The sequence below is a fragment of the Camelina sativa genome, chromosome 3 (assembly GCF_000633955.1).
Source record: "Camelina sativa cultivar DH55 chromosome 3, Cs, whole genome shotgun sequence".
Lineage (NCBI taxonomy): Eukaryota > Viridiplantae > Streptophyta > Magnoliopsida > Brassicales > Brassicaceae > Camelina > Camelina sativa.
In genome coordinates, this window is record NC_025687.1 from 589,747 (window position 1) to 604,753 (window position 15,007).

General features: G+C 38.7%; 2 protein-coding genes across 2 annotated transcripts; one reads left to right on the forward strand and one right to left on the reverse strand.

The window, feature by feature from the left end:
* LOC104759624 (uncharacterized calcium-binding protein At1g02270-like) lies at positions 840-4,053 on the reverse strand. The gene is made up of 11 exons (XM_010482534.2): positions 3,791-4,053; positions 3,575-3,673; positions 3,380-3,484; positions 3,167-3,272; positions 2,479-2,699; positions 2,306-2,382; positions 2,107-2,215; positions 1,871-1,996; positions 1,659-1,769; positions 1,296-1,403; positions 840-1,185 (listed from the first exon to the last, which is right to left on the reverse strand). The coding sequence occupies exons 1-11, from the start codon at positions 3,983-3,985 to the stop codon at positions 922-924; spliced, it is 1,521 nt and encodes a 506-aa protein (XP_010480836.1). The 5' UTR covers positions 3,986-4,053; the 3' UTR covers positions 840-921.
* Positions 5,833-6,850, forward strand: LOC104759630. The gene has a single exon (XM_010482542.1). It carries the CDS (start codon positions 5,858-5,860, stop codon positions 6,803-6,805), a length of 948 nt encoding a protein of 315 aa, XP_010480844.1. The 5' UTR covers positions 5,833-5,857; the 3' UTR covers positions 6,806-6,850.

Below are 15,007 nucleotides of genomic sequence, written 5' to 3' on the forward strand. Positions count from 1 at the left end.
TTTTTTTTTTTTTTTTTTTGAGTATCTCCAATCAATGATTCAAAAGCATGGATCTTGTAAAAATCAGATAAGAAACACTAAGATCTCCTGATAAAATCTGAGGACGTTGACGATTCCGGTTAGAATCGACGACTCTGTTGGAAAAGAACAAAAAAACAAGAAAAAAGGGAAATTAAATATCGAAGTCAAAAGACAGTTTATTGGGATAATCAAATACAACAAACTTGACCACTTTCATGGTATTATGTAGTATAAACAAATTGTTCAGCGAAAGAGAAATTTCTCGAATAGAGAAAGAAACATACAGTTTCTCTGAAGAAGGAGGAATCGAAGACGAGCGAGTGATAGAGTTACATAGATAACACTCCTCAATCTTTATAGTCGCCCACGACGAGGTCCACCAACCAGACAAAGTCAGCCCCTTTCCAAATTTTCTTTTTATTTCCAAAAGCGAAGAGGAAAAGTCTTTTGTTTCAGATCTTCTTCTTCCCCCTTTTTCAATTTTATTGATATTAACAATAGGGATTTGACACGTCCCTTAGGTTAATAAAGTGTTTTCTTTTACATAACAGCCAAGATTCAAGTGTTATAACGAGTCAATTATTTCTTTGAAAAAGTATTACTTATTATTGAGAGTTAGATACTACCAGCACGATACTCCCCTCCCTATTTTTAATTCCTTAAAAAGTTTAAATCCATCCTATGGCTTCAACTTTTTTTAATTTGTGTCTACTCCACTAAAACTCGATACATTAAAAACAAGACTAAATCTTTAATTTTTTTTATCAGAAACTGAGATGCTATTACAAAAAAAAAAAAAAAACTATACAAAATACAGAGGTTTGTAAACTTCTCACAGTGCAATTCTCACTCTCATTGTTTCTTTACATTTTTTCACAAAAGAGCCGTAATAAACAAAACTTAGCTACAAAGCATTTTGACAGGAGAAAATTGTACGGTCAGACAAGCATGATCAGAGATATTGTAGTTCTCCGGCCACAGTCCTTTCTCTGCTTCTTGCGGAAACAAAACCGCTTTCTTTACTCTCAATCCGATTGCTTCTTCTTCTTCTTCTTCTTCTTCTTCTTCTTCTTCTTCTTCTTCTTCACCTTCTTCTTTCTTACTCTCCATCATACTCTCTCTGCAGTTTCCAGGTTTGTTCACCATCGTCGTGTTCCAAATTTTCTGATAGTACATATAACACACACACACACACACACACATCAGAGTCTTGATTTACATATAACTTCGGTTTGTGATTTCCATTTTGCACCAATTGGTTTAGTTTAGTTTACCTTGAGTTCTTCATAGTCGAAGACACCATTTCCATCAAGATCAGCTCTAACCCATAGCTCTTTAGTTTCTTCGAAGCTAAGTCCATGTGGAATACCCGTTAGATTTACCTACCACACAACATAAAAAAAATTTGACGTCAGCATAAAAGTCCATTCGTCGTTGAAAGAAATTGTAAAAATCTGGAGAACTCATTTGATCCTTATTCTACTGTTACGATAAGTGAAATCTCTAGATTATCACAAAGAATTTTCAAAAGTGTCGAATTCCAATCAGATTTTGCAACTTTAAGTTTTTTTTGGCAGCATTTATGGACAATTAAAGTTTCTCTAGGCTCACTCTTTTCCTGAAGAAAATGTATATACCTTTTGAAGTGCTTGGCAAAAGTCAGAGTAGGTTAGTGAATCACTATGATTATTTGCCCCAAGAAAAGCAAAGGCATCGCCCTCGGCTATGGAAGCTTTGTGAAGTTGATACTGGAAGAACCATCAAGAGAAAATCAGAAATAAACAAAATGGACATGAAGAAGGTACATTTGGAAAGAATGAGGTAAACTTTAGTTTTATGAAGATCTCACCTTGATAATGCTGAAAACAGCTTCCACCCAACTTGTTCTCAATGGTTTTCTTGAATCACTAGGGTTACAGAGCCATATGAAATCAACTCCGCATATATTTCCCCTGTGGTTTCTGTGGCTAACCCACTGAAGAAAAACATGGAAGAAAGACTGGATAAGGATGTGTATTTTATATACAATATGAGCGTAATAACATAAGGCTGGAGAATAAAAAAAGATTTGTAAGAGATATTTACCCTATGAGCATCACTGTCTGTATACTGGTGAGCATCATCGTATGATGATATGAACCCTTGAGATCTCAAGAATTTGTAGACATGCCCGCGTTTGCTTCCATTCCAGTCACTGAGATAAGCATAATTCAAAAGTCTGAGATAACAGAGTTCACTGGTGGAGGGACACAATCTCAAGATTCTTAAAGATCGAGAAACTCACCCGCAGAGAATAATGGGGATGTGACTAAGTGTATTTTCCTTTTGGTAAGCTTCCAAATATTCAAGAATTTTGTAAACCTGTTAAGAGAAGCAGGTATATTGAAATTAAACTAGGATTACAAGATCGAAGGGGAACGGTCTCAAAAATACAAAATGATGGGAAGGATGACAAACCTGATGCAACCTTACAACAGACAAGCTAGAATCATGAGGAAATAACAGGTGAGTGTTCACTATAATGAATTCTTGTAGAATGTCTTGCTTGCCATTAAGCGTAAAGGGAACAACTGATTTGACATGTAAGAGCTGAGCAACGCGGTCTCCAAAATCGTTAAAGAGCAGCTCCCGGTAATTTACAATTTTAAAGTGGTCCTTATGGATGGCAGTTAAAAGACCTGTAAGAAAGATATTCAAGTCCACAAATGAGACATCAAAAGGCAAATGATCCTATCTTTGATCGCATAGAGGAGTCCAGACCTATATATCTACTCCATCCATAAAAACAATCATTGAAAGTAGTGGCGCTTTACACGGCATCCTACAAACAAACGAGGTGGAGATCATATAAACACCAACAAGTAACCTTTGACACCAGAAAGATTCTGACATGTCTTTCTCCTCTAATCTAACGTTTGTCCAAAACATGAAAGTGTATAGAGATTTGGACTGAAGCATATGAAGCAGCAACATTAACCATCTGAAGTTTCTAATGATCCTGGACAGTGACCTAGAAAAATTTCAACAATAATTACATACAGATGGCATACTTTTCTACTCTCCTGCCTAGAGCTGACGACGCCAATTTCAATCAAAAGAAGTAGAAAAAAAGAAACATGATAAAAAAAAAATTAAAGAAACATACCATCACCACGACCATTGGTTCTAGCCAGCTGAAAAAGAGTGTAGCCTGAAGTGGCAAGCTGGTCGTGATACATGTTGACTAATTCCTCATTCCCAACCCAAACTTCCTATGAATGAACAGAGTCAAACAATAGCTAAAGAGTCTCACAGCTGAAGCTAAAAAAAGTCAAATATGATGAGTTTATAATAAGTCACAAGAAGCAAAAGTGTGTACCTGGAGACAGATAACTGAAGAGCGTTTATGGAGTAACAAATCTAAAATCCGCTGGTTACGAGCTAACCAAAGCTCGTGGAAATCGCTCTCTCGAATACTCTGATTCTGTAAAACCCAATCAATCAATCAATCAATCAATGTCGCGCAAAAATCAACAGATAAGAGTGAAATCTTGAAAGAGGAGGAGAAACAAACCTGCTGATCAACGCGTTTATAAATTGGAGCCAGTATATTGAAGGTGGTACAAGATATGTTCGAATCCACCATTGAAGAAGCTAAGTTGGAGTTGAGTCTCTGCAAAATAAATAAAAAAAACACAATCGGCGAATCACTCATCTATCATCATCAATTCTCAGAAAGAAAGAAAAAAAAAATACAAAAGTGAAGTCGGAGAGAGGGACGCAGACGCACCATAAGTGAAACCGGTTTGTTGACTCTGGAGAGTAAACCGGAAAAGTAGTAGATCGGAAGAGGGACGGCAGCGAAGACGAAGAAGAAGGAGAGTGGGGAAGAGAAGGAAGGGATGAATCGAGACCGTAGAAAGAAGAAGCTGAGCCTTGTTCTCGTTGTTGTTGTGCTTCGATTCTGATGATGATGGCTTTGCATTTGAGCTTTCGAATTCCCCACACGATGAGAGAGATCTTTTCTTTTCTGATTTCCTTTTATTTATCCGTCTCTTTGTTTTGGCAGTATTGATATTTTATTTATTTATTCATGTAATTAAAAAAAAAGAAAGAAAAAATGGATATGCCTTTACGTGTTATTTTATTTCTTTCGTAAATACAATTAATTGTCTTCTACCCACCACACAAAGAAAAAGAAAAAAAAAAAAGTTTTCTTAGCAAAGGAAAAAAAAACCATCGTAAGGTCCATGTAATTTTCATCATAACTCCTGAGTATATTTGTTGGCCACATGTAGAAGTTTCTTTAGTTTGTTGTATTAATGGGTTTAGATTGAAATATTCAAAGGTTTTATTAGTATTTTAGTATCTGACCATTCATAAAAAAGTTTAGTACAACGCTAGCTATTATTGCTGGTATTGGTAGGAGAAGGAGAGCGAGAGGGAAATTAAATTAGTGATTGGAGAAGAGAACCGCGTCTATGCGGCTATTATTAATTATGTCGGTGTGCTCATCACATCACACGGTTCGTAACTTCGTATACGTACCGCACGGATTATATCACCGGAGGTATTGGTTTAGGATTTAGAAAGAATTTTAATGATTTTATGTTTTTGCTCATTGTTAGAATTATAGAAAATTGAAAGTTAAAAATGAAAGATTTTAAGAAATTATTTAGGAAGTTTTTTAAAATCTTGATGATTTGTTTTTTCTAATCTTGTAAAATCTTTCTATTTGATGAAAGAGTTTTCGTGACTTTTGTTATGAAAGAAATGATATAAAATCTTAAACCAATAATATAAAATTTGAATTCATTAACGATCCAAGATTTTTTTGTTTTACTTGAATAACATAAAACTTTTAATAACTTTATAAAACTCTTAATCCAATAACACTAGATTTATCAAGATTTTATATAAGTTTTTACAAATTCACAACCAATAACACCAAATTTTTAAAGAGTTTTTAAAAGACTTGATTGAATAACAACATATTTTACCTAACTTTTAAAATCATTAAAATTCTTTCAAAATCTTAAACCAATACCGCCCCTTAGTATATTTTTACAGCAAATTTGTTCGTTTATCATATCAAATTGCTGCTTAACCACGTTGTATTTCATTATCATTTTTTAGCTTCTTTGTCAAATGTCAACGCATTAACAAATACGGTTAGTTCATTAACAAATACGCCAATTATTGTTTTTTTTGTTTTAATATCATATGCCAACATGAACAATTTGAAAACATTGACCCGAACAAAGGCTATAAATATACTTAATTTAATTTTTGCCTTTTATAATACATTTCTCACATATTACATTTGAAATATCAAGCCGAATTTGATTTTCTTAAGTAAAAAATTTCACAATTAAGTCTACTTGGAGATAGATAACTGAAGAGCGTTCATAGAGTAACAAATCTAAAATCCTCTGTTTCCGAGCTAGCCAAAGTTTTTCAACCAACATTTTAAAAAAAATATATATATACAGTACCAATCACCCACCAAACTTTTTGACTTCGCTTACAGATAAAGGCTTCTCTCACAAATTTTCTACTCCTTCCTCTATACAAAGATTCAAATTTGGGCACAATCATCATTACTAATCAAGTAAAGTATGTAAGCACATTTAACTTCACTCAAAGAGTAAATTAAATTAATAAACCAAATTGAAGATAGGATTCAAATTTCAGATAGAGTTTCATTATCCACTTTAGCCTGCAGCTCAAGCATCCAAAACTAGACAATGAAAGGGAATCAACCATATGATGTTACACACACACGCACCTTATAAACAATTTATGTGTAGCTTGCAAGGAAACCAAACAACAAATAAGAGAACACAACCCCAAAATTATGAACACAGAATGGGAAATGGATTTGGGTCGAAAGCAAACTTTTTTCAAATGCACCAAGTGGCAATTCGAAGACACACTTGATCCTATCAACTGCCCTTTACATTACTTTTGCGACAGCCTCTACGCCGGCGACTACCCTCAAATCATTGATGTTCTAGTTTTCTTCTTCGTCACAGTTTCTTACTTGACGGCGCTAATAGCTATGTTAAGGAAAGTACTATCAAGAAGAAGCAGAAGACAAGATGGTGATTATGATGATGGTGGTGATGATGATGATAAAGCAAAAATGTACTTAGTTCCTTCTGGTCCAATCTCTTTCCCTTTGATCATCTTGATCCTTGCAAAAGGTCAAAGGATCAATACCGTTTTCCCAATTTCCATCTTCGGACCTGCAATCCTGCAGCTCGTTCAGCTCTCAGTGCTTATATTCGAGAACAACATCGAAAAAGAAGCAAGCTTTGTCTTCTTTGAAGCCTCTACTGTCTCTGGAATTCTCCACGCCAGCCTTTACTTAGACGCTGTGATTCTTCCCTACTATACAGGATACGATGCTCTGGTCACTTCTACGTTCTCTGGAGTTTGCAAGTCTTGTGTCTGCAGGAAAGAGCCATTGATAGTGGGAGGGAACATTGTGGCTTACCGGGGATGGTCTAGTACAACGTTCTTGGTTGTGGGTGTTCTGTGTTTGAGGATTATATGCAAGTTATGCAGAGAAGAAGCAAAGAGGAAAAAAGTTACGGTGATTAAAATGGCAGTGGAAGGATTGGCATGGGTTGTTCTTATACGAGATTGTGTGTATTTGGCTGTTATGTCACCTGTTGAAGAGCCCGTCTTGTTTATAGCTTTTGTGTATGGTTCTGTTCTTGTGTTGATATGCGTTTATGTAATCACACAAGTTTGTTGTTTGGTCAGTCGGAGGTCGAGTAAGAAGACATCAGACACGTGACGACATTTCTAAATAAAAGGATAGATATGGTTTTTTGGTCGAAAATTGTTAGTGGTGTTCAATCTGGATTACATTACAGTTCGGCTAAGGTTCAAAATTATCGGTTCGTGAGAATAATTAGTATCCAACATAAAACAGTCTTTGTTGGTTTTTATAGCACTTTTCCTAACATTGGAAAAAAATCAATGTTGATTATGCATCAAATAAATTGGTCAATGCTCTGTCTTGTTTCTTAGACCTCAAAAGATACATGAGTGACCAAAAGCAACTATGAACTATGCCATCAAAGAAATTTTAACAGAAATTGAAACATGCCTTTGATTGACTCTTCATCATGGTAGTTGCTTTGACCTTCACCATGGCAGTAGCAGCCTTAATCAAAAGGAAAGATCTAACTCCTGCTTTGAGCACCATGCCCTTCGACTTTTTCTACAATGATTTAGAAACCAAAGGTTACTGAATCAAAACTCAAACGAGTCTAGTTATACTTGAGAGAGAGATAGATATTAAACCTTTGATTTCTTCGGATGGGAGGAAGAATCACCTACGGCCAAGGAGTCTTCGTCCTCATAGTCGTCATCCTCCACAATTTGATGATGCTTAAAGTACTGCTTGGGATCAGAGATTTAAGAGAGACGAGGATGTTAGTGGCAAAAAGAAAATGTAATGATGATGATACAAGCCAGCAAAGAAAGAAGAGAGAGGGGCTTACTCTCAGTTTATGTTCTTCGCTGGTGAGATGCGTGGTGAAATCTTCAAGGGTTTGGCAGACAAAATACTTAGAGGATGAATAACAAAGTCTGCAAATGAAACTTTCTGCTGCAGAATCATCACACACAGGACTTCTCATCACCTCCCCTGAATCGATTGGGAAAACAGACCAGAGGGGATTCAGGGGTGTGGAAACTCCTTCCAACAAGCTTTGCCATTTCCAAACGGCAGAAGTGAACAGGCCTGGAGGAGGTTTGGGAGTATCCCCATACCCAACCAGAATGTGATAGCCTCGTTCTTGTAGATAAGACAATGGTCCGGAACTGTCGTGCACATCGAGGGAGAGAGATACAAACAGAATCTTTGCCGGGGGTGGATTATCCCGTGTCCAAGCAAGCAAAACCGACAAAATTTTCCCGCTACCTCCTGTTCCTGTACCTGTTGTTGTTATTTTAGTGTTAAACACCCTCGCAGGACATAAAACCCTAATTAATTTCTAGAGAGATGAGAATATTAACCAACCTCATGGGATGTAGTGAACAACAATTCCAATGGAAGATAAGGCTCGCAAGACATCAACAGTGGTGTCCTCCAAGGTGCCCAAGACATTAATGGTGACAGGACCAGAGCTACCAATCGTATCCAAAGCCGATTCTACCCGCTGACGGACCTGACTAGCTACACAACTATCGGTAATCGGACAGGTGTCGAGATCAATCCACACCGACGTCTTCGACGTCCTTCTAAGAATTAAAAAACTTGAAAAATAAGAACAAGTCTTATGGAGAGACACTTATATTTATAGGTTTAAGCTTTTCCTAAACCTATTACAATTAACATTATCTATACTACTAATTTTAGGAACTTTTCCGTTCCTATTTTCTATTCTATCTCTTTTGGCAAGATATCTTCTTCCTCAAATTGGAATTATCCAACAATCCTCCTATAAACCTTCTTTCCCAAGTTACGTCTTCTTAAACTAACTAGAATAAGAACGAACGAGAGAACCTTCTTCTACAATCATACATATCATATACCAAGTAATTTGAGAGAGAACAAACCTCGTTTGTAAAAGAAAGTGGCAGTGCTAGCTTTAGGATTTATCTCAACTTTACCACTTCCTTATATATCCCACACTTCTGGGCTGTCTAATGGCTCTAAATGTGTGGGCTAACGATCCCAGACCTTTCGAAACGGCGCTTCTTCTATGCGTTTTAAATTTGGCAATGCAAACAAAAATATAAACACACCATTATATTTCCCAACAAAATCTCTATCTCGCCATTTCCTTCCTATTTACTGAGGTATTTTTTTTTTGTTGATTTAATTGATTGATAGGTTCCAATTGTTACTTCCTCACTTTTGTAACAAAATAAAAAAATAATAAAAAAATGTAACAATAGTAAGGTTATGGAAGAAAATTAATAATCAAATTAATAACTTTTGGCCTCAAATGAAGATTGTTTATATATACCCTATCTGGTGCGAAGTAATTTGTCATATCTACAAAGTACATGATCATATGAATGTTTGAACACATAATTTATTGTAAAGTTAAGTTATTGTGATAATTTTGTACATAATCGTTTTTTATTGGTTTGTGTCATGTTATAATATATATTGTCTTGTCATGCTATAATCATATTTATTGGTTCGTGTCATGCTATATATATGATTAACTTTGTTTTACTTAAGAATTTTGTAAACCTACCGTTAATAGAAGAATTTGATTTTTGTAATTCCTTAAGAATTTTGTAAACCTACAAAATCTCACACTTATGGGCCTGTAAACCTACTGTTAATTGGTGAACTTCGATCAATAATCACACCAAAAAATAGAAAAAATAATAATGTATAATTTCTATCGGACCTAAATAGCCTAGAGCTCTCAAGGAATATGTTATACGATCACCAATTTCCTCAGCAACAATTCCAGAAGGAGGTTGACAATTCTCAACATCCCACCACACGGTGATGGGAGCGTTAGCGTTCAACTCCGACATTTTCGTGTTGATATGCATGGAACCCATTGCGAATAAATTCCGATTTTTTTATTTATTTAAAAAGGACAGTTACAAGTGTAAATAAATAAAACAAAAACCAAAAAAAAATAGAAGAAATAAAAATAACTGCCAATCACCCCATACAAAATATTGAAAGAGTTAATTAAACTATTATTGACATAGAAAATTGGCTGGTTTCAGATTCCAGTGCCTCTCCCTCTCACTTCACAAATAATATATACGTTCTTTGTCTCCTTTTGTTTTTAGTGTAGGAACATACTAGTACTACTTATGAATAAAATGACCTACCTACAGTGGATTTAATGCTATATTGCTTTCTAATTTTTGTCTCTCCTCTCTCTCACCCAAAAACGAGATTCCTTTCCTTCTCCCTTCACCGTCGCCGATCTCGGCGTCGGTCTCCACCGCCCCTCATGGGCAAATCTAAGCCCAAGAAAAAACCCCTTAGCGAGGTCCTCACTGGATCCGCATCATCTGTCTCATCGGAAACGAAGAGTCCTCCGTCTGAATCTCCTAAATCAGCGGGGTAGTAAATTCTCCATCTGTGTCGAAAGAGTTGCCTGCATCCCCAGCGATGTTAGCCAACATTGTATCACCGGATTCCTGTAAGGTAGCCGCTTTGGTGGCTCCAACTACAGCAATCGAAATTCATAGATCTTCAGGTTCAGGGGTCATCACTGCTACGGAGGTTATCTCGAACCATGTACCAGTAATGGTAGATCCCATCGTCAACAGTGGTCACAACGTCAGCAAACCCACACCGATGATCTCAACACACCCCCAGGCTGTGTCATCGGAACCCCTCCAGACAGAGGAGCATCCCTGGAAAGCTCTAGTAAAAGGTAACACTGTTAAAATGGAGAAAAAAGGAACCCCCTTCGCTCTTGAATTGGGGGAGGATTGTGTAACCATTCCAAATTCGGTAATAGAGAAGAATAAGAAAGCATGGGATAGCTTTATCCTAGGGCAGTTTTATGAGGAACCGCCTCATCGAGGAGCAGTCCACGCCATTGTGAATGGCATTTGGAGTTGACAACGACGGGATATCACGGTATCCAAGATGGAGGGTCATGCTTTTCTGTTTAAGGTCTCCTGTCCAAACGCTAGACGTCGTATCCTGAGTCAGTGTTTATGACAAGTGGATGCACAAACTATGTTTGTTGCCAAATGGTCACCATATATCACTCCAAAGAAGCCGAAATTATCTTTGGTTCCAGTTTGGCTTGATTTCCATGGAGTCCCATTGGAGTTCTTTAACAGGGAGGGTCTAGAGCACATTGCAGGTATGGTGGGACATCCAGTCTGCCTTCACCCACAAACGGAGAAGCTCACTAATATAGAGGTGGCTAAGGTCTATACAGTTATAGACCCCATGAAGCCACTCCCTGAGGTTGTCAATGCAAGATTTGAATCTGGTCAGGTTAAGCGTATAAGAGTTTCCAGTCCCTGGCTTCCAGCTCTATGCAGTCACTGCAATCAATTGGGACACACTGTTTCCCGTTGCACCAAAGCTCCTCCAACTTGCACTTTGTGTGGATCAGTGAAGCATAACACCGATTCCTGCCCTCGCTCCAAGGAGGACAAGCGAGATGGAAAAGCTCCCATCCCAAGTCAACTGCCAATTGTTGATATTGTACCAGTGGTGGCGCCTCCAGCTAATAATGGAAATCTAGCTTCAAGGGATAAAGTTTAGAATACTGCTCCATCTGGTAAATAGGCTACTACTCGTGGTAATCTAAACACTAAGATGAACAAGTCAGTTGTTCCGTCAATCTCCAATGTGTCTCGGCCATCTCCCAAAGCTTCAACGTCAGCTCCTGCCCTGTTTTCGGATGAAGGACAACTCTGTGTAGATCTAACCGCCAATCTCTTCTTCCATCTATCACACACAGTTGGCTCAGGCGACTCTCAGGATTCAGATTCTGAACAGGATGATCTTTTCGCTGATGACGACAATCTGGATGCTGAATCTGATATATTTCTGAAAGTCATTTCCAAGCGGATGCTTAAGAAAAAAGATTCACGAGCTAGGGTTGGAGGCCCTTTAATCCTTTAAACTCATATCCCCTTAATGGATATTTTTTGTCGTAATGTAAGAGGTTTTAACGACCCTATAAAACGGAGAAGCTTTAAGAAGTGGATAAAGGTTCATAAACCTTTTTTTGGTGGGATCATTGAGACCCACGTCCAACCTGAGAAGGCAACAATTCTTTTTTCATGGTTGCTTCCTGGTTGGAGTTTTGCGGATAACTATGAGTACTCGGCTCTTGGTAAGATATGGGTTGTTTGGCACCCAGCTGTACAGGTCACAGTCATCTCTAAGTCGCTTCAAATGATCTCTTGCCTCGTCAAGTTGCCTTTAAAGCAGTCATAAGTCGTAATTTCAATCGTCTATGCATCATCAATCTGCAGTGAGGATCGCAAATCGTTATGGGCAGAAATTCAACATTTATCAGTATCTCCATTGACTATAGCCAAACCCTGGACAATAATTGGCGATTTTAACCAGAAATTATCTCTTCATGAGCAATCTTCGACGAACTCCAACTCAACTAGAGGTATGCGTGATTTCAGTCATTGTCTCAGCACAGCTCACCTAGCAGATCTCTCGTACTGTGGCAACTTGTTTACGTGGACTAACAAGCATTCCGACAATGTTGTGGCCAAGAAACTCGATAGGATCTTAGTGAATGATGAATGGCTTCAAGCATATCCAAACTCTTTAGGCGTTTTTTGGTGAACCTGGCTTTTCTGATCATAGCCTTTGCTGCCTATTATTGGACCACTATACGGCTAAGCCCAAAAGACCTTTCAAGTTTCTTTCCTTTCTCAACAAGAATCCAGATTTTGCGCCTTTGATCAAGCTCTGGTGGACCGCTCTCACATTCGACTGCTCCAGAATGTTACTAGTGTCCACAAAACTCAAAGAATTGAAGAGTGTCATCAAAGCTTTTAGCCGCGACAACTACTCTGCCTTAGAAAAACGAGTTGCTGAAGCATATGATGATCTTACAGCTTGTCAACAGGCACTACTAAACTCGCCCTCAGAGCATGAGATGCGGTTGGAAAAGGAGGCTCATCGGAAGTGGTGTCTCCTAGCTAGAGCTGAGGAGTCCTATCTGAGACAGAAATCACGTATATGCTGGCTTGAGGAGGGGGACAAGAACTCAAAGTTTTTTCACATATCAGTTCTCGCTCATCATGCGCATAACCAAATCCTCTTTTTACTTGATGAACATGGTCAGATAGTGGACTCCAAACAAGGGATCCAGCGGGTTGCAGTAGACTACTACAAAAACTTGTTCAGCACCCAAGCCACCAGTATTACTCCCACTGCTGCAGAACTAGAGGCACTGATTCCCCAACGATGCTCCATAGTTGCCCTACAAGTGTTATCCCGCCCTGTTACTCCCCTTAAAATAAAAGATGCCTTCTTCTCTCTTCTGCGGAATAAAGCTCCAGGCCCCAACGAATACTGTGCAGAATTTTTCACATGTCATTAGGACACCGTGGGACATGACTTAGTTGCTGCAGTGCAGGAGTTCTTTTCCACTGGTCGGTTGCTGAAACAATGGAACTCTATGTTACTCACTCTTATCCCAAAGACCACGAATGCAGCTTTAATGTCTGACTTTCGTCCTATTGCCTGCTGTAATTCAATTTACAAAGTGGTCTCGAAGCTGCTTGCCAACAGACTTAAGACAGTGTTACCAGATTTGATAGCAAACTCCCAATCAGCTTTCATCCCAGGGCGGTTACTAGTTGAAAATGTTCTCTTGGCCACAGAGCTAATCCAAAGATACAACCACAAAAACATATCAGGGAGAGGTATGCTAAAGGTGAATCTCATAAAGGCTTTTGACTCTGTACATTGGGACTACATCATTAATATTCTCAAGGCAATGGGTTTTCCAGCAAGCTTCATCACCATGATCAGTGAATACATAACTACTCCTTCTTTCTCGATCTCAGTAAATGGTGAATAATGTGGATTTTTCAAGAGCTCTAGTGGACTCAGGCAAGGAGATTCAATATCTCCCTATCTCTTCACACTGGCAATGGAAGTATTCACCATAATCCTTAATAATAGCTACGCCAACAACCTTATAGGCCATCACCCAGGAGGAGTCACACCGCAGGTATCCCATTTAGCTTTCGCTGATGACATTATGGTATTTTTTGATGGTACCAAGGACTCACTGGAGAACATCACAAAAGTATTGGAGGATTTTTCCTTAGCCTTGGGTCTTACAATGAATAAGGATAAGACAGACTTGATCTTGGCAGGAGTGAACCAAACTGAAACCTCCCGGTGTATTGCACTTGGTTTCAACCTCGGGTCACTTCCCATCCGGTACCTCGGCTTACCTCTTATGCATAGGAAGCTTCGGATTACGGACTACAGGCCTTTGATTGATAACATAACTGCCAAGTTCTCCAACTGGACGGTCCGTGCACTCTCATATGTTGGGCGTAAGGAACTCATTTTGTCAGTTATATATGGTATATACAATTTCTGGGCCTCTGCATTTATTTTGCCTAAAGGATGCATCAAGAAAATAGAAAGTCTTTGCTCTAGATTTCTCTGGGGAGGAGACATCACTAAAAAACCACAGGCTAAAGTCTCTTGGACAAGCCTCTGTTTGCCAAAAGAAGAGGGAGGACTGGGTTTTCGGTGTATGGGACAATGGAATAGAACCTTTTGCCTAAAGTTGATTTGGAGACTACTTACTGCCAGGGATTCACTTTGGGCAGATTGGCTGCGTAATAACAAGATAAAATATGGGTGTTTTTGGCAGTTTGAAGAAAAGCAACATGACTCTTGGACTTGGAGAACCTTACTGCAACTTCGACCTCTCGCACTTAGATTCCTTAGGTGCGAAGTGGGTAACGGTCAACAAGCAAGTTTTTGGTTTGATTGGTGGACTCCACTAGGCCTACTAATTCAACTAATGGGACAATCTGGTCCAAGGCAAACAGGTATCCCCATTTCATCAACAGTCGCTCAAGCATGCTCTCCTACAGGGTGGCTCATTCGATCTGCACGCTCTCCCCAGGCGGAGACTCTGCAAATCCACCTCACCACATTAACCCCTCCGAGTCTCTCAAACACACCTGACGTGTTCCTTTGGAAAACTGAAGAGGAAGAACATTCTAGTTTTATCACAAAGAAGACTTGGGAGGTGCTTAGGCAAAGGCAAGAACCACCCCGTGGGCAAATCAGGTTTGGTACAAAAGTAATATCCTGCGTCATGCTTTCATGCTGTGGATAACACACCTAAACAAGCTACCAACAAAAACAAGATTAGCAAGCTGGGGCATGAACCTGGACACAACCTGCTGTCTGTGTGGTCGTGATCCAGAGTCGCGAGACCATCTCTTCCTTCACTGCGACTTCAGTGAGCTGCTATGGTTAGAGGTAACTCGGCGGTTAGGATACACTCCCTTTGTTTTCCACACATGGGAT